Source organism: Geotrypetes seraphini, chromosome 4 (assembly GCF_902459505.1).
Source record: "Geotrypetes seraphini chromosome 4, aGeoSer1.1, whole genome shotgun sequence".
In the NCBI taxonomy this organism is placed as follows: Eukaryota; Metazoa; Chordata; class Amphibia; order Gymnophiona; family Dermophiidae; genus Geotrypetes; species Geotrypetes seraphini.
In genome coordinates this window covers 67,486,531-67,505,952 of record NC_047087.1, presented here as the reverse complement: position 1 = coordinate 67,505,952, position 19,422 = coordinate 67,486,531, and the positions used below count along the sequence as shown (strand labels likewise).

At 43.5% G+C, this 19,422-nt stretch overlaps 1 protein-coding gene across 2 annotated transcripts in view; it reads left to right on the top strand.

The window, feature by feature from the left end:
• Window positions 1-19,422, top strand: part of GABPA (GA binding protein transcription factor subunit alpha) — a 97,482-nt gene that overhangs the window by 40,057 nt on the left and 38,003 nt on the right. For both annotated transcript variants that reach the window (XM_033942803.1, XM_033942804.1), the window contains exon 6: window positions 8,865-9,059. In XM_033942803.1, the coding sequence (XP_033798694.1) occupies window positions 8,865-9,059 (195 nt within the window). The remainder of the gene's footprint in view (window positions 1-8,864; window positions 9,060-19,422) is intronic.

The following is a 19,422-nucleotide window of genomic DNA, read 5'->3' as shown; positions in this document are numbered from 1 at the left end:
TTTTGGAGAGAATTAAATACAGGGAGAGTATAGCAGAAAGAGAGAAGGGGGAAATACAGTAGTTTAATTTAAGGAAAGTTATATGCGTTTAGATACAATTTGTTGGTGGAGAGAGTAAGAGAGGGTTGTATTGGAGTTTTGGGGGGGAGATAGGAGAGTGGAGGGGGATGTAAGGGGGGGAGAAGACAGAGGAGATCTTTAGTTGAAGAGGAGGGTCTTTACCGATTTCCTGAAAGTTAATAATGAGTTCTGTTGTCTAAGTTGGGGGGGGAGTTGGTTCCAAAGGTGTGGAATGAAGTGGCTGTAGGATCGTTTGTGGGCTGTTTCTGTGAGCAGGGATCTTCCGGGGGGGGGGGTGCAAAGGCGTATCTCTGACTTTGAGCGGAGGGTGCGAGTGGGGTTGTAGATGGGCAGCTTGGATTTTATGTAGGAGGGGGTGGTGGAATAAATTCTCTTGTGGGCAATTGCCAGAGCTTTGAAAGTACAGCGTTGGCTAATTGGGAGCCATCTGCCTCCTATTCTCCATGCCGATCTCAGCTCTCCCTGGACCCGGAGGCTTCCACGTCTTCTAGTCCGTCTCGTCGGCCGGCCTTGGCAGACCAACTGTCTTTCTCATCCTTTCTCCGACAGATGGCGGATGACTTGGATGTGACTTTGGACACTGGGTCCAAATATTCTAGAGAGTATTTGGACACCATGCATTTACCTCACCCTCCGGCGGAGACACTTCGGCTTCCTCTACACAAGCTGCTGGACCAGACTTTCATGCGCTGTTTTGAGACACCGTATTCCTTGCCTGCAGTTCCCAGTAAACTGGATGCTCGATACCGCATCGTTCACCACAAGGGGTTTGAGGGAGCTCAACTTTCTCATCAGTCCCTTCTAGTCGAGTCCTCTCTCAAACGTTCTCATCCCTCCCAAGTCTATGCTTCCGTGCCTCCGGGCAGAGAGGGGAGAACGATGGATAAGTTTGGTAGACGTATCTATCAGAACTCGATGATGGCGACTCGAGTGCTCAACTACAACTTTTTCTTCTCTTCATACTTGGATTTTTTCTTGCCGGTGCTCCGCAAGTTCATTCCTTTCATCGATGCTCAGGCTCGTTTCCAGTTTGAAGAGGTGGTGGCGACCCTGTCCCAATTACGCCTTCAACTGATGCAATCCTCCTACGATGCCTTTGAGCTCTCGGCTCGAGCTGCGGCATGTTCGGTTGCCATGCGTCGCCTGGCGTGGCTTCGAACCATCGATATGGATCCGAACCTCCAAGACAGACTTGCAAATGTACCTTGTGCAGGAGCTGATCTATTTGATGAGTCTATAGAAACTGTTACTAAAAAGCTGTCGGACCATGAAAAGTCTTTTCAGTCTATTCTGCGTCCTAAACCGAAGCCTCAGCAGTCTCGTCCCTCTAGACCGCCTCAAATTTACCAGCGGCGTTATCAACCGAGGCAGACTCCTCCTGCGAGACAGCCTGCGAAGAGACAGCCTCCGCAAAAGACTCAGCAGAAGCCTCAGATGCCGGCTGCACCCAAGGCTACTCAGCCGTTTTGACTCTCTTCCAGGGAGCATAACCAACATTCTGTCTTCCCCTGTTTTTCCCATAGGGGGTCGTCTCCATCATTTTTGTCATCGATGGGAGTCAATCACCACAGACCTTTGGGTCCTTACCATCGTAAGAGAGGGATACTCTCTTCATTTCCAACGGGTCCCCCCGGACCACCCTCCAAGAGAGTATCCTTCCAACTTAACGCAGACCGCCCTTCTTCTCCAGGAGGCTCAGGCCTTGCTTCGGCTTCGGGCCGTCGAGCCAGTCCCGTTAGATCAGCAGAACCAAGGGTTTTACTCCCGATATTTCCTGGTTCCGAAGAAGACGGGCGATCTGCGGCCCATTTTGGACCTTCGAGTCCTCAACAAGTTTTTGGTCAAGGAGCGGTTCCGTATGCTGACCCTTGCCTCTCTCTATCCCCTCCTCGAGCAGAACGATTGGTTATGCTCTCTGGACCTCAAGGAGGCCTACACTCACATCCCGATTCATCCGGCCTCCCGCAAGTTCCTCAGATTTCGGGTGGGACATCTACATCTGCAGTATCGAGTGCTTCCATTTGGCCTTTCCTCTTCACCCAGAGTCTTCACGAAGTGTCTGGTGGTGGTGGCCGCTGCACTCCGGAACATGGGTCTCCAGGTGTTTCCATACCTCGACGACTGGCTCATCAAGGCCCCGTCGGCCCCAGAGGTCATTTCGGCGACCTTGACTACGATTTGTTTTCTGCAGAACTTGGGCTTCGAGATCAACTTTCCCAAGTCACATCTTCAGCCCACCCAGACTCTCCCCTTCATCGGGGCGGTCCTGGATACCATCCAACTTCGAGCGTTCCTTCCTCCTCAGCGCATGGATGCTCTTCTTCTACTCTGCCAGTCGGTGTCTTCTCGCCCGTCCGTCTCAGCGAGACACATGATGGTCCTCTTGGGTCACATGGCATCCACAGTTCATGTGACGCCTTTTGCCAGACTACATCTCAGAATTCCTCAATGGACCTTGGCATCTCAGTGGACTCAGGTGTCCGACCCATTGTCCCGCCACATTGTAGTCACTCCTGCTCTACGGCAGTCTCTTCTCTGGTGGATGACCTCTTCGAATCTATCCAGAGGTTTGCTGTTTCACTCTCCTCCCCACCAGAAAGTTCTCACGACCGATTCATCGAACTATGCATGGGGAGCTCATCTGGATGGTCTTCGCACTCAGGGGTTCTGGACCAGTGCGGAACGACTCCATCAAATCAATCTTCTGGAGCTCAGAGCCATCTTCAATGCTCTTCAAGCTTTTCAACATCTGCTTCACGACATGGTGGTCCTAATTCGCACCGACAATCAGGTCGCCATGTATTATGTAAACAAGCAAGGGGGCACGGGCTCGGCCTCCCTCTGCCAGGAAGCTCTTCGAGTCTGGGATTGGGCGGTCCGCCACAACACCTTCCTCAGGGCTGTCTACATTCAGGGGAAGGACAATGTCTTGGCAGACAAATTGAGTCGTCTTCTCCAGCCTCACGAATGGACGCTCCATTCCAAACCCCTTCATCGGATATTTGCACAGTGGGGGACGCCTCAGATAGACCTCTTTTCAGCCCCCCACAACTTCAAGCTGCCTCAGTTTTGCTCCAGGATCTGCACTCCTCTCCGCCTCGAGGCAGACGCTTTTCTGCTGGGTTGGGGGAATCGCTTCCTATATGCGTTTCCTCCTTTTCCTCTCATTCAGAAGACTCTGGTCAAGTTGAGATCAGACCATGCCACCATGATTCTAATTGCTCCTCGGTGGCCCAGACAACCTTGGTTCTCCCTTCTACTTCAACTCAGCAGCAGGGAGCCCATACTTCTTCCAGTGTTTCCTTCACTACTCACTCAACATCAAGGTTCACTACTTCATCCCAATCTGCAGTCCCTCCACCTGACAGCTTGGTTCCTTTCAACATAACTCCTCACCAGTTTTCTCAAGCAGTGAGGGAGGTCTTGGAGGCTTCCAGGAAGCCTGCTACTCGACAATGCTACTCCCAAAAATGGACTAGATTCTCCTCCTGGTGTATTTCCAATGCCACGGAACCTCAGCGAGCTTCCCTTTCTTCTGTATTGGACTACCTTCTACACCTATCTCAGTATGGTCTCAAGTCTACCTCCATACGAGTCCACCTGAGTGCTATTGCGGCTTTCCATCAGCCTCTACAGGGGAAACCTTTGTCTGCTCATCCTGTGGTTTCCAGATTTATGAAAGGTCTTTTTCATGTCAACCCTCCTATCAAACCTCCTCCTGTGGTTTGGGATCTCAATGTTGTCCTGTCTCATCTCATGAAGCCTCTGTTTGAACCTCTCAACAAGGCTCCACTTAAGTATCTCACCTGGAAGGTGGTTTTTCTGGTGGCCCTCACGTCTGCTCGCCGGGTCAGTGAGCTTCAGGCCCTAGTGGCGGATCCACCGTTCACTGTATTCCATCATGACAAGGTGGTTCTTCGTACTCATCCGAAATTCCTGCCTAAAGTGGTCTCTGAATTTCACATCAACCAATCCATCGTGCTTCCAGTGTTCTTTCCAAAGCCTCATTCTCATCCTGGGGAAGCTGCTTTGCACACTCTGGACTGTAAACGTGCTTTAGCTTTCTACTTGGATCGCACAAAGCCTCACAGAACTGCTCCTCAACTTTTCGTCTCCTTTGATCCAAACAAGTTGGGACGACCTGTATCGAAGCGCACCATCTCTAACTGGATGGCGGCTTGTATCTCTTCCTGCTATGCCCAGGCTGGATTATCCCTTCCCTGTAAGGTCACAGCCCATAAGGTCAGAGCAATGGCAGCCTCTGTAGCCTTCCTCAGATCGACACCGATTGAGGAGATTTGTAAGGCTGCCACTTGGTCCTCGGTTCATACATTCACCTCTCATTATTGTCTGGACACTTTTTCCAGACGGGATGGACAGTTTGGCCAAACAGTGTTACAAAATTTGTTCTCTTGAAATTGCCAACTCTCCCACCATCCCATTGGGGTTAGCTTGGAGGTCACCCACTAGTGAGAATACCTGCCTGCTTGTCCTGGGATAAAGCAATGTTACTTACCGTAACAGTTGTTATCCAGGGACAGCAGGCAGCTATTCTCACGTCCCACCCACCTCCCCTGGGTTGGCTTCTCAGGCTAGCTACCTGAACTGAGGAGACACGCCCGGTACATCGGGCGGGAAGGCACTGGCGCATGCGCGGTGCGGGCATCTCGAAACTTCTAAGTTTCTTCAAGCAAGACATGCTTTCAAGATGTCCGTGTCGGGGCTCTGTCGGATGACATCACCCACTAGTGAGAATAGCTGCCTGCTGTCCCTGGATAACAACTGTTACGGTAAGTAACATTGCTTTACAGTCGCTTTCAATAGCTCTCCCAATAATCAGTCTCCTGGAAAAGATCCTCTGTTTTGGATGGACCTTGATCTGATGGTGAAGATCTGCCAACTGGACCTACTTTAAAGAAATACCTTATGTGCCCCTTCCTAACAGTCGAGTGGGAAAAGGGTATTAACATAAATGGTACTCAACGTAAAGGGGCCTTGAGAACAAGTTACATTCGAGGATCACCCAGTTAGATAGTGCAAAAAGTGAATTTTATAATCTTTGCTCAGGAATTGCAACCTTTTGGAGTATCAGTACCTAGAATACTTGCAGGGGTACAGAGCTGATCCTGAGCTGAAGGAGTTGTGTGCCCTCATCCCTGCTCGGGGCTCCATGTGCTATGGGAGAGATTTTTTTTTGCCTTTGCTATCTTTGATGTTAGGTGAGAGGAAGAGCGGGCTCACTGAGTTGGCTGATGGCTGTGATTTGCTCATGCAGCTACAGACTCCTCCAAGTGTCCCAAGTACCCAGGCTGCCTATCCAACTATTGATATGGGAGACCAGGCAGTGTGTCAATATAAAGGAGGGGTTGTCCTCGCTCTGGAAGGAGGATGGCTGATGGGACAATTTCAGTGCCTAGCTTGTAAGCACTGCCACAAGCCAGTCCCTGTTTTTTTCCTGGTTGCCGAAATTGTTCTGAGGACTTGTTTGAGACCAAGGACAGACACAACCATAACAGGCAAGCTGGTTTTGCATCTGAGGCCCCTACTGCAGGGAACTCCTTGACTGTTGGAGACACTGGGGCTCCAGACCTGCCCCCAACCCCCATCAACTGGGACAAGGCAAGTACCACAGTGGAGCCATGTTAGTTGCTTGAATGCCTGGCCAGTTTGACACTGGGTGAACTACTGCCAGCCCCCATTGGGGGTGATCCAGCAGCAAAGCCCAAAGGAAGAGGGAGAGGGCTTGCTGGATGGAGCAGGTTGCCTCAAACTGCATCCAATTTGGGTGTCCAAGCTCCGCTCTGAATGAGCGTCATCACAGTCTCCAAGTAGCATGGGGATTGCACCATCAGTATCGACAGCCAGCCGAGCCTAGTTGAGCCAAGTGCCCGGAAGCCTGACTCTAAGTGGTACAGTACTTAAGGAGGACTTGAGGGTTGGTGGCACTATTACTAGTTATTTGTGTCTGCATTAACTATTTTTCAGTATAAGGTTGCTGTGTATATTTTGCATTTGTGTCCACACCAAGGGGTAAACCATATCCTGCCATTGGTACAGCCCGAGAAAAGTATTGCTTTTAAGTTTGTGCTCCATTAGTGGGGTAAACTATAATGGAGTAAACTATACCAGGACAATGTGTACAGTATGAGAGGAGTCCCTAAATTAGGGCTCCCTGGGAGAAAGGGAGTAAGATGTTGCCTGTTGGCTTTATAATGTGTTCTAATAATTGTTCATTTACATGATGGTTCATGTTTAAAAGGGAAATGTGTGAATTGTTTTGACATACTGTACTCAATTTGCTACTGACATACTGTACTCAATCTTTCTTTTTTTTTTTTCTGTTCAACTGAAATGAAACTTTTCTCCTGTGGTGAGTGCGCCATCACAGGACTCTATGACTAGCAACCTGCTACTATCCAAATTTTAAAGCTTTTCAATGGCTAGCAACCTGCTACCACTTAAATCAAATTTCTCAGAGGCTAGCAACCCGCTGCTACCTAAGATGGTAAAATGGTGATCAGCAACACGCAGAAAATGAATGGTCTGATATTCGGGGGTAATTAGGAGTGATGTCTGTCTCCCTAACACACAGGAGCGCAGCTAAGCCTTTAAATCTGTAACATCTGTTTCCTTCCCACAGGCTAAGTCTTTCTTGGTCTCTCATATAGTAGGATGGGATGGCCACCCATTCTAGTGTATGAGGAGCTCCATATGATTTCATTTCCCAAAGTAGATGGATCATAAGATGAGGACATCCCAAATGACTTTCCGTAGTGGAAAATCTTTTGTTTCAAATACGGAGAGGAGAGTGTAACCTGGGGTAGATTTATGCACCAAAAAATAGGAGAATTTGGTGCATGAATCTCCCTTTACTATAAAATGTGAAATTAAAATCATATTTGGGGGGAGCACGTGTCCCTTTTTCATGCTGCCTAAATTAACATCTGTGGTGCAAAGGGATTTAGTGAAGCTGCAGTCCCTAGGCTGCCTGTCGGAAAAGGTGATTGATATGAGAATACCTGATCTGCACTAGTAATGCGAGAAGAAAAGGGTAAATAAAGTGTAGAAGATGTGCAGACTGGGTATCTCCAGAAGACATTTGACAAACACAGCCTTTGAGTTCCAACAACTTCTAGAAGCTTGCAGTGTATGAAACCTAAGCACTGTTTGGTTTGGTTTTTTTTTTTTTAGTTTTTTTCTCTCTCTCTGTTTATGTCCCCTGATTGGTACATTGCTTTCAAATCTTAGAGTACAGTATCGATGATATGCTGCTGATCTGCAGTTTTTGTTGTTGGTTTTTAAAAAAAATTTCCAGTTGATTATGTGCAAGGTTTTGCTCCATTGTCATCTTATATGGCTTGGATGTCTTTGAATTGCCTCTGTTTAAATGTTTCTATAACAAAACTACTGTGGTTATCATCATCTGGTATTTTAGATGTTCCACCAGATTTTGTGTATAATGCAGTGACAATTACAGTACAGGAGATCAAAAGTCTGGTTTTTTATTTTTTTATTTTTATTAGACTCCTCCTTTCAGTTTCAGGGTCATATTGCATCAGTAATAAGGACAATGTTTTTTAAAGACTCATTTGATATTGAAACTGCATGGTTTACTTTCATTGGCTAACTTTCATCAAGTCTACCACATTTAGATTATTGTAATGCCCTTTTATGTGGTCTTCTGAAGAAGTCTTTACAGACATTACAAGTAATGCAGAATGCAGTGGCAAAAATGATTGGTGGCATTTCACATAAGGAATATGTTACCCCTTTATTGGCTAAATTACAATGTTTGCCAGTTTGGAGGGTTCAGTTTAAAATTTTGGTGTTGGTGTATAAGGTCTTCCATCAAGCTTTGCCAAAAGTAATGGCAACTTCTCGTGCCTTATATGAGCCATCTTGATCTTTGCATTCACAATCTAAGCAACTGTTGGTTGTTTTGTCTATATGGACTATAGTTAAGTCAATTATTCCAGGGTTTTTGCGGTGGTGGGTCTTCAGAGAACGCTCTTCCAGAAAATGTTCATTAAATCTCTTTATTTTTACTTTTCCGTAAATGTTTGAAGGCTTATTTCTTTTAGAGGGCTTTTTTAAAATCTGTGATGGTTATATCTGAATTTGACATTATTATTTTATGTTTTGAAAAATTTGATCTTTTTTGTAATAACTTGTATGATTGTGTATTTTGGGGAAGTTTAAGAATTGCATGTTAGTATTTTAAGATATGTGTGTGTTCACCTATATTTGTGTTCCTTTTGTATCCTACATAGGTTTTTGGTTATGAGGGATATGAATGTTAAAATAAATAAATACAAATAATGAATAACCTTGGTACTTTAGATAGATTGTGAACCCACCGGGACAGATAAGGATAATGCTTGAATGCCTGATTGTTAACAGCTTTGATAATTTTGATAGGTGGTGTATATAAAAAATCTTATTTCAGCAAGACTAAGGGCTCCTTTTATCAAGGTGTGGTAGGGGTTTAACGCGCAGAATACCGCGCGTTAAACCGCCTGCCGCACTAGTCGCTAACGCCTCCATTGACGAGGCATTAGCTTTTTGGCTTGCCACGGGGGTTAGCGCGTGATGAAATGTCTGACGCGCTAACCCCGCTAGCGCACCTTGATAAAAGGAGCCCTAAATCTTTCATAGTGCTTTGTGTGTGTTTGTAAATGCAGGGCTTTGAGTTGGTAGAACAAAGCGAAACATTTTGCAGTAGCTAATGTTGACAGAAGAAGTGGGCTATTAGTCTAACAGCAGATTTCTAACTTTTGTTTCAGACCCACTTCAGTGGTCTACAGATCAAGTCCTTCATTGGGTGGTATGGGTGATGAAGGAGTTTGGCATGCCAGACATAGACCTTGGAACCCTCAGTATTCCAGGACGGGATCTCTGTAACATTAGCCAAGAAGACTTTTTCCAGAGGGTCCCTCAAGGAGAAATTCTGTGGAGTCACCTGGAGCTGCTCCGGAAATGTGCGTGAGTCAATCTGATTTTGGCTTGCCATTTTAATTTTTAGTGATTGTTTTTCATTTCTGTTTTATAGCTTTTTGCTTTAAATTTTGTTTAGCTTTATAATATAACTACCAATAATGAGGGCAGTTTTGAGCAGAGTGCATATTATCATTTTAGATATGTTGTAAATGTACTGCTAAAAAGCAGAGAACAAGAAAACTAACCCCACAAAAAACAAACAGAAATTGCCAAAGTGAGGATGGAACTGTACACATCAACCAGAGATAAAACCAATGAACAAATATTTATTAAGAACCAATAAAAGTCTCTGTTATATATTGAAGTAAACTGTTGTAGACCCGACACAGTCCATGTTTTGGCACTAATGCCTGCTTCAGATGTACACAAGCATCTAGAAAAACAGACATTTACAAATATTGATGATGTATAAGTATATAAAAACTGAGATACAGCAGACCCTCAATATTCGCAGGGGTTAGGGGCAGAGCCAGCCCATGAATAGGGAAAATCGCAAATAATTTTTTGGGCTGGCTCTGACCCACCTCCGCCTCCTTCCTGCCTCCCTCTTGTGTCCCCGACCTTACCTGGTGGTCTAGTGGTGACACAGGGCAGGAGTGATCTTCCTACGCTCGTGCCTCATGCAGAGCCATGAGTTCCCGTTGTAGTCTTGAGACTATAACAGGAACTCACGACAGCCATTTTCACGACGGCTCTGCACGGGGCAGGAGCGTAGGAAGATCGCTCTTGCCACTCATCACCTTTAGACCACCAGGTAAGGTCTGGGGGAGTTCCGGGGCACCATTTCTACATTTAAAAACAAGGGGCAAAAAAAATTGCAAATAATCAAATTTGTGAGTAGGGAAACCGCGAATCAGGAGGGGGAGCTGTATATTTAAAAAAGAAAGACATACTGTGTGTCACTTGACATGTTCAAATCTATGAATTGTATTCATTTAGCCATAATCAGACACTAGCAAAATACTAAAATAAATAAATAAATAAATGAATAATCCAAATACAGTCTAAACTATGAATATATATGTATGTATGTACAGTATATAAAATAAATATGAATCTATAAATTGACATCAATAGATCATACATTAACGACAAAATGAAAAGTAAAGTATACACAATTCAAAATATACCCAGTAGATGGCAGTCTTATAAGATCAGTGATTGCTGAACAACAGAAACAGATCAATATCAAATGTAAGTACCATATTTTTTGGACCACAAGACACACCTGACCATAAGACACACCCTAGATTTAGAGGAGGAAAACAAGAAAAAAAACATTCTGAATCAAATTCTCCCTGCCAGGCTCTGCATCCAACCCCACACTCTTTGCCAAGCTCTGCATCCTCCCTGCCTGTCCCCCTCTGATGGTCTAGTGGCTGGCAGGCCTAGTGGCTGGACAGGGCAGGCAGGCCTAGTGGTTGGTAGGCAGGTAGGGATGGGGGACAAGGCAGGCAGGGAAGCAGGCCCGGCCTCACACCTACACACATACACCTACACATTTTTAATTCAGCTGGCCCCCCATACCTAATTCCCTCTGTACCTATTTTTAATTCAGGCACCCCCCCACCCTGTACCTAATTCCCCCCCTACCTATTTTTAATTCATCAGGCCCCGGTCCCGGGTCTCGTTACCTTATCTCAATCCCACTGCCCTCCCTCACTGGACGCTGCTCCCCCGTTGCCTTATCTCAATTCCACTGCCCCTCGTTGGACGCAACTGCCTCTTTGGCGGCAGAGCAGCGCACAAGGCAGCCTGCAGGAAGCGGCTCGGAAGCAGGCAGGCAGCACCACTCTGCTACTAGAGAAGAGGAGACAGCAGCTTCTACCAACCAGGCAGGCAGCCCCGTGCTCCACTCTTTTTGGGGGTGGAAAAAGTGTCTTATGTTTTGAAAAATACGGTAATTAGGCACACAAGCTTTCCCACTTCCTTTAGAGTTGTATTGTTCTTGAACAACCAAATACACTCCGATGCTGGCATTGCCTGAACATGCTGAAGCAAAGTGCTGAACTTTACTCCTGGCACTCCAGGATGATATCACTCGGGGGGCAGAGTCAACAAGAGGAAAACCACGAATAATCAAAGTTTTGAGTTGCCAAACTTGCCATTATGGAGGGAGACCTGTACTTCCTTTTTCTTGCTGCACCATGCCCCTGGAACAGACTTGCCTGAGTCAGTACCTCAAGCTCCTTCCCTAGCAGTAGTCAAAACCAGGCTAAAAGCTCACTTTTTCAAGGTTGCTTTTAACTCCTAACCCATGCCTGAGAAACTCCCTCCCTAACCTCCTACTTGTCCTATTTGTCTGCTTTGGTTAGATTGTAAACTCTGCTCAGCAGGAACTGTCTCTTGATTGTTTTAATGTACAGCGCTGTATACATCTAGCATCTAGTTTTTTGTTTTTTTTTATTTTAACCTGTAACGAGGAAATGTGATGTTTATGGCTTATCTAAAGTTTTATAGCTCCCCCTAGACAGATATATGCTCTTCCAATGGAATTTGCTGATTTGCAGGTTTCTTAATAAATGTTTTAAAATAGCATATATTACATTACATAACAGATTTCTATTCCGCCATTACCTTTCGGTTCAAAGCGGATTACAAAAAAAAATATGGAAGAAGGGTTACAAAGTTAGATCAGAGATCGTTTCCAAGAGAGGGATAAGAAGGATTAGGGGTTGGGGAGGGGATGGTAAGAAGGGGTATTCATGGCTTTATTAAGGGATTTCTTGAAGAGTATAGTTTTTACTTCCTTTCTGAACATCTTGTAGTTTGGGGTTGTTATCAATAGGTTGTAACTATTACTGCTTTGTCTTTTTTAAAGCGAAATAGTTTTGTGTGCAGAGCTAGCTGTTCACTTATTCTGATTATCCCATACAAGAGAACTCTGTAGTATTGTGTTCTGAATAATATGTGGGCGGAACTTGGATTTTAAAGAGTTATTGTATTTTTTGCTCCATAAGACACACCTGACTATAAGACGCACACTAGATTTAGAGGAGGAAAACAAGAAAAAAACATTCTGAACCAGATTCTCCCTGCCAGGCTCTGCACCCAACTCCACACTCATTGCCAAGCTCTACACCCTGTCCCCCCTCTGGTGGTCTAGTGGTAGGCTGGGACAGGGCACAGGGCGGGCAGGGACAGTGCACAGATGTCAAGGCAGATGACTTTTTAAAATATGCAATATCACCTCAGTAACAACTATAGAAAAATAGACAAATATAGTGCAAAATATAGACAGCAAATATAAATTCTCCAAACTGACATATTTTGATCACTAAATTGAAAATAAAATCATTTTTCCTACCTTTGTTTGGTGATTTTTCTTTCGTGCTTGCTTTCCTTCTTTCTTTCCTCAGGCCCAACAATTGTCCCTTCTTCCCTCACTCCCTCCTATGTTTCCCTCACTGCCTTCCAGCCTCTGTCCTCTTCCGCCTCCCCCAAGCCTGCCCAGCCGCTTGTTTTAATTGGCTCCTGCTGCTGCCGCTGTGAGAACACGTCCACGAATCTGCAGTTGTGGGGGGGGGGGACTCTTGGCAAAAGCAGCAGGTCAAACTCGTCTGCGCGGCACCGAGAGCGGCCCAAGAGCGAGGGATGAGCAGCGCTTCACTCCCTCCGAACGGAACAAATTGCTGAGAAGGGCCAGGTGAGTGCAGCGATTGCACCCTGCCTGCCCAGAAGCCTTACCCCTGACGTCAATTCTGACGTCGGAGAGCAGGTCCGGGCCAGCCCCAGGTACATTAGATAGATTGTTAGCCCGCCGGGACAGACAGGGAAAATGCTTGAGTATCTGAATAAACCGTTCTGAGCTCTCCTGGGAGAACGGTTTAGAAAATTGAATGAATAAATAAATAAAGACTTATATAAGAGTGTCAAATTGTGAAACAAATGAAAATGTGCTACTAAAAAGGAAATTTGAAGGGAATACTTTGTCACAGAAAAATCTAGTACAATGTTAGAGAAATGTATCTTGAAAATAAATCCTGAAATGGAAATAAAAACACATGAAACAAATGCTAAAAAATGGCAATCGCAAATATCAGGGGACTATGACAACATGAAACAAATTCTAGTGAAGCTCTGTTTAAAAACAACATAAAACAAATGCTGATAAACCGCCGTATAAATAAAACTCTGGTTTAAAAAAACAAATGCTAAATAAAGCTCTGTTTAAAATCTCCATTTTCAAAAAATAACCCACCAGAAGAACACATAGTGATTCAAACTGTCGGAGAAAATGGCGATTACAAATGTTAGAATGCATTACAACATACTGTATATACTCGAATATAAACAGATTTTTGGGCAAAAAAATGGCCTAAAAATGGGGGACTTGGTTTATGTTCAGGTCAGCGCTGACCTGTCCCCCTCCCGAACCTGTTTGTGGGCCTCTGCCGAGCTTGCCATGTGACCTGGTGATCCAGCGGTGGCCGGGACAGGAGGGATCCCCTCCACCTCCTGTCCCAGCCAATTCTAATTTATTTTTATTTTCCTCCCGCCTCCCCTGTGTACCTTTTAGTATCCCTGGTGGCCCAGCGGTGAATTGCAGCAGGAGCGACCTTCCTTCGCTCCTGTCCGTGCAGAGCCACTAGCTAATTGACTGCTGCTAGTGGCTCTGCCCATGCCCTTTAGTATTCCTGGTGGTCCAACGGTGAATCGTGGCAAGAACAATCTTTCTTTTCTCCTGCCTACGCAGAGCCGCTAGCTAATTGGCTGCCGAGAGTTCTCGCAGTCATTCTCGCCTTCTCACACAGGGTCCGCTTGTGATGCAGGATTCAGACCGCTTTGAGTTTGCGGCATGGCTCTTGAGCACACAGCCTTGACTAGCTGGGGCTACTTTTCAGCATTGATTGCCACGTTGCTTCACTGCAAACGGAAGTCCACGTTGGCGGTCTATGTGAAGGCTTGGAGATGTTGCCAGTCCTATTGTGCTCTGAGATAAGTGGACCCATCTCTTCTATCTATTACTCGGTTCCTGGAGTTTCTGCAGGATGGCCTTAAGAAAGGCCTAGTGGTAGCTCTGCTCCAAGTACAGATTGTCAGTTTTTTGTGTATGAGCCCTCCTTCCCTGAGGGGCTCATTGGCTGCTTATCCGGATATGGATCGTTTTCCGCAGGGCGCACTGCAGATTAGGCCTCTCTTGCACCTTCCCTATCCATCCTGGAATCTTAATCTGGTTCTTCACTCTCTGCTTCGTTTTCTGTATGAGCCTCTCGTGCAGGCATCTCTGATGGATCTCACAATTAGGATGGTCTTCCTGGTGGCTGTTACCTCAGCTCGCAAGGTTTTGGAACTTCAGGCTCTTTCCTGTAGGGATTCTTTTCTGCATATTACGGATTCTGCTGTACTGCTGCGTATTGTTCCTTCTTTCTTCCGAAAGTGGTTTCTGCTTTCCATGTGAATCAGGACATTTGACTTTCTTCTTTTGCCTTCTCTGGTTCGAGGGAGCAGGACCGTGTGCAGAAATTTTGTTTTGACGCTTCAACTTTTTGCTGCCACAGCAATGTTCTCTCCAAGTCCCGTGCGATTGCCCCAAAGTTTCTCTGATGCAAGCTGCCCAGGCGGAAACAGGGAGTGCATCAGAGGAGAAGCTTTAGGGCAGTCGCGTGGGACTTGTTGAGAACATTGCAGTGTCGACACCTCAGAAAGAGAAAATTATGAAGAGTGCTCACGAAGGTTAGGGGACGGGAGGAAGGTGGCCCGATGAGGGGAAGAGGTTGCGTGGTGCTGAATGGAAATGGAGGGAGAGTGAGAAAGGGTAACAGATGCTGAAGGGAAGTGAGGAGGGGAGAGAGAGAGAAGCAGACACTGAAGGGAAGTGAAGCGAGGAAGGAGCAGACGTTTGATGGCAGTTTCATCACATTAAGCTCAGCTCTCTCACTAATAATATTATATTCATTTTTTTAATAACATGTATTGCTCACAGTATGATTTTAAAAATATATCAATATTGTTATCTTCTAATAAAATAATTTTAAAAATTTGTCCTTGTTTTTCAATATATAGTATGTACAATATAGTTTAGCCAAGGGATGCGCTATTGAATCATTTACTGAAAAAGTGGGCTCTGATTCAAAAAAGGTTGGGAACCTTTGCTCTAGATGAGATTTGCGGGGCCACTACCTGGTCCTCCTTGCATACCTTCACCAAGTTTTATAGGATCGATTTGGCAATCAAGCAGGATGCTACTTTTGGTGCCTCTGTTTTGGCAGCGGGTTCATCAGTCCCACCCTGAATTTTCAAGACTGCTCTGTTACATTCCACTGATTCCGAAATACAGTGGAATTGTACAAGAACGAAAGATTAGATTCTTACCTTTGCTAATCTTCTTTCTTGTAAATCCACACTTTATTCCGGGAACCTGCCCTATACTTGCTGATTCTCCAATTGTCTTCCTTACAAGTACTGGTAAGCTTTTTCTTTTTCCTGACCAGTCTTTCTTAGACTGATCAGGAATCAGAATGGGTTTAGCGCTTTGTTTGGGGGAGCCCTAGTTCGGGCACCCTCTTCTGACAGTGCAGGCTGTAGAATTGATTTAATTGCCGAGGAGTTTCTCTGTTCCCATCTCTTTTATTATCATCTTCTACAGATGTTCCTGGCTACTTTAAGACTGAGTGGTGAGCAGAGGAGCATGCTCAGTGATGAGGTATGAGGTTAAATGCCTCTGAAGTTTTGAGGCTTCCTACAGATTCTGGTGGGTAGACGGAAAAAACCCACTGGTCATGGAATAAAGTGTGGATTTACAAGAAAGAAGATTAACAAAGGTAAGAACCTAATCTTTCATTGGCATGCATAGAATGGGTAATGGTACAGAGTAAGATTATACTTCGCTGACTTGCATTTTGTTATACATTTTTTGCTCGTTTGATTAATGATACAAGTATGATTCCGGACCTGGAGACTGAGTGAATGGCTGGCTACAGACTGAGCTCCCTCCTCTGAGCATCTAATACAAGAATTCAATATTCAATAATTGTAGTTTTTGTCTTGTTTGTGGGGAAAATCTTCAAAGATGACATCTACTAAATAGAAGATACAGGAAATTTCAACAAAGTCTGTAGGAAAAAACAAAAGATTAAAGGAGGATCCACAGACATCAAGTGGAAGTTCATCATCTATAGATGCATTGGATGTTATAGATGTTATGGACAAATTGGAAAACATAAATTTGAATCTGATGGAGATGAGAAAGGAAATGAATCATATGAACAGCAAACGATATAATTACCAACAGAATTGATAACATGGAAAACAGAGTAGGAAAAATAGAACAAATACAACAAGAAAATAAAGAAGATCATGAAATGTTAAAAGTAATGCAGAAGAGGATGATAGATCTTGAAAATCGAACTAGAAAACAGAATTTGAGGATTATAGGATTAAAAGAAGGAAGGGAAGGGAAAAATATGATTTCTTTTTTAGAGGAAATGATTCCAAAGGTTCTTTCACTTAGGTTTAAAACACCAATAGAAATAGAAAGAGCTCATAGAATTGGAGGAAAAAAATACCAAAATCCAGGTAAGCCAAGAACAGTAATATTCAAATTATTGCGATTCCAACATGTTTTGGATATTTTAAAAGCGGCTAGAGAAACACAAAATATAGTATATAAAGACTCTAAATTGATTTTTACTCCAGATTTGGCAAAGGAAGCTGTTCAAATAAGGCAAAAGTTTTTACAGCTGAGGCAACCATTAAAAGAAATAGGAGCAAAATATGGAATATTCTACCCAGCACAAATGAAAATCACCTATAAAGATAAGTTTATTCCTTTGAAGACCCAGAAAAACATAAGGAGTTCCTATCTTCTCAGACACCAATGAACTAAGAATTAAAATAATGGTAAGAGCAAAAATTTAGCTTGAAAAATATTACAAATTCAGAACTATAGAAATAAATGAATATATATTTTAAGTTTTATTTTTAACATTAAAGATAGTCGCTACAACAGACTTTTAACTGAAATAGAACTGTTGGAATTAGAAGTACTTTAGAACAGGAGAAGATTCTAAGTTTTAACAAAAATACCTGCTGATGTAATTTAATATATGCAGAGCTAATCTAACGTTTAGGAGTTCTAAATGTGGATTTGTGAGGTCATCGAAGTCTGATCCCTCCTCTCTGTCCTGGATGGTGTTTAAAGACAGGAAAATATATAAAACATGAAGAGGTTATTAAGAGAAGCCAAATAAAGGATATAATGCAGATCTTGTGCAGTGTTGAAGCCACCGCTGTTGATACATGAAGCAGGGCAGCGGCGTGTGGTCCTCTTGCCTGTGGACGTTGAACTCCAGTTATGGCACATTTTTACTGTTGACGCTGGAGGGGGACGCCGCCACATCTGCCTGTGTCTGTTGGCAAGGTCAGGCCTGGATCTGAGGCAGGTTCAGGTCTGGAGATGGATGGATTGCGTTGCCTCTGTTGATGCCGGAAGAGGACGTCGCACCCGCAGGTGTCTGCTGGAGAGGTTGGGCCTGGTTACACAGCAGAAGCAACTTATCTGCCCCGGATCTACTGCAGTTTAATGTGAAAGGAGAGCGGTGGGCCTTGCTCCGGGAGCACGTTGGATGTGCATGTGCCCGGTCCTGTTCCCACGTCTGTTAGTGGTCGTGGACCCCTCCGTGATGTCCGGCTCCCTCTTGAGTGTGTTGGAGGTCGGCACGCTTCATCAGATGGAGTTTCCAGCGGGCCATGATGCCACTTCCTCTCCTGGTGCTGCCTGGGGCTCTTGCAGTCCTCTTTTATAGTGACATCAGAGATATGAACATTTCTTTCTACTGTTTTGGACGGCAGGAGGTTTCAGATTTTAAATGACAAGTACCCGTTCCACATCTGTTTTCAGAGGATATGTCCTGAGGGGAAGAACAGCTCGAGTGATACAGCCTCTGGATGGGGATTTTAGCTTAACCCTTGGTACTGGGGCGCCACTACAATGGACAGTAAGAAAAATAGAATGGTTTCCAATATTATTGGCCCCTGAAGATGCTCCGTAAGCAAACTTGTATACTAATATATAAGACCACTAGTGTACATGTTGAGAAGATTTGCTGTGTTGCCCTTGAAGATTTGATATTGTGACATGCTGCTCTATCTTTGCGTACATTCTCTTTTCAAAGGTAGAACTGAAATGATAGGTTTATTTAATAGCATACTCCTGATTTAAATAATAAGAAATATATTAACAAAATTAATTGTTTTGGATGGTTTCTAATAATACTTTATTACATCTATAAATATATTTATATTTATGATTTGTTTCCTTAAATGAATAGACAAATGAAATGTATGAATGGTTGAGTTATATTAAATGTGTAATAAATGGAGTGAAGATAGAATGAAATTTTATAATGCATTTAAGTTTTATTTTATAAGATACTTTATTATATAATAGTTTCCTAAAATGAATACATAAAATGAATTGGAGGAATGGTTAAAATTAAATTTATATAAATTATTTAATATATTGAATGAAGGAGTGAAAGAATGTTATAAATTTATAATTCAATGGAATTCCTAGTTTTAAGAGATTTGATGTATTGTAATATTGTAATGCATTTATGGTTTGCAATTAATTTACTATTTTTAAAAGGAAGGGTAAAGGAAATTCTAATGTATTTTTATATTTAGATTTATATTGTAAACATAAGGTAATTTATAATATACATTTCTTTACTAAAATGAATTTATATAGATTTTTATGTAATGGGTTTGGGATATAATTAAAGGAATAATTAGGGGGGTTGTAATATGTAGATTGATTGATGTGCATAATGAAAAGAAATAGTGAAGTAGGATGCTTGGGGAGGGGGTGGATGGCTGGTCTGACTTTATGTCTTCAAGTTATTGTAATATAAGGGAGGGAGGGTTATGGGAGGGAGAAGGGAAGGAATTTTGTAATCTTATAAATATAAAATTTATAGACTTAAGGGAAAGGGAGGATGCTATATATTGTAAATTAAGGGAAAAGAGTTTTACGCAGGAAAATAATAATAAGATGATGTATTTGTTGAAGTTTAGATGTCATAGGAATAATTATCTTAATGGAGCTTAAATTTTCATTAAATGTTAATGGCCTCAGCCATCCAATAAAAAGGAAGAAAACTCTTTTGTTTTTAAAACAGCAGAATATAGATATATGCTATATCCTGGAGACTCATTTATCAACTATAGAGTCCAAAAAGCTAGAAGGAGGTTGGGTAAAACATTGTGTTTTTTCCCCAGTTGTTAAGAAAAAGGCAGGTGTAGCAATATTAGTGAGTAACCAATGTAATGCTACGTTTAAATTGATTGCCGCTGATCCTGCAGGAAGATGTATACATATAGACATGATTCCAAGTGTATACT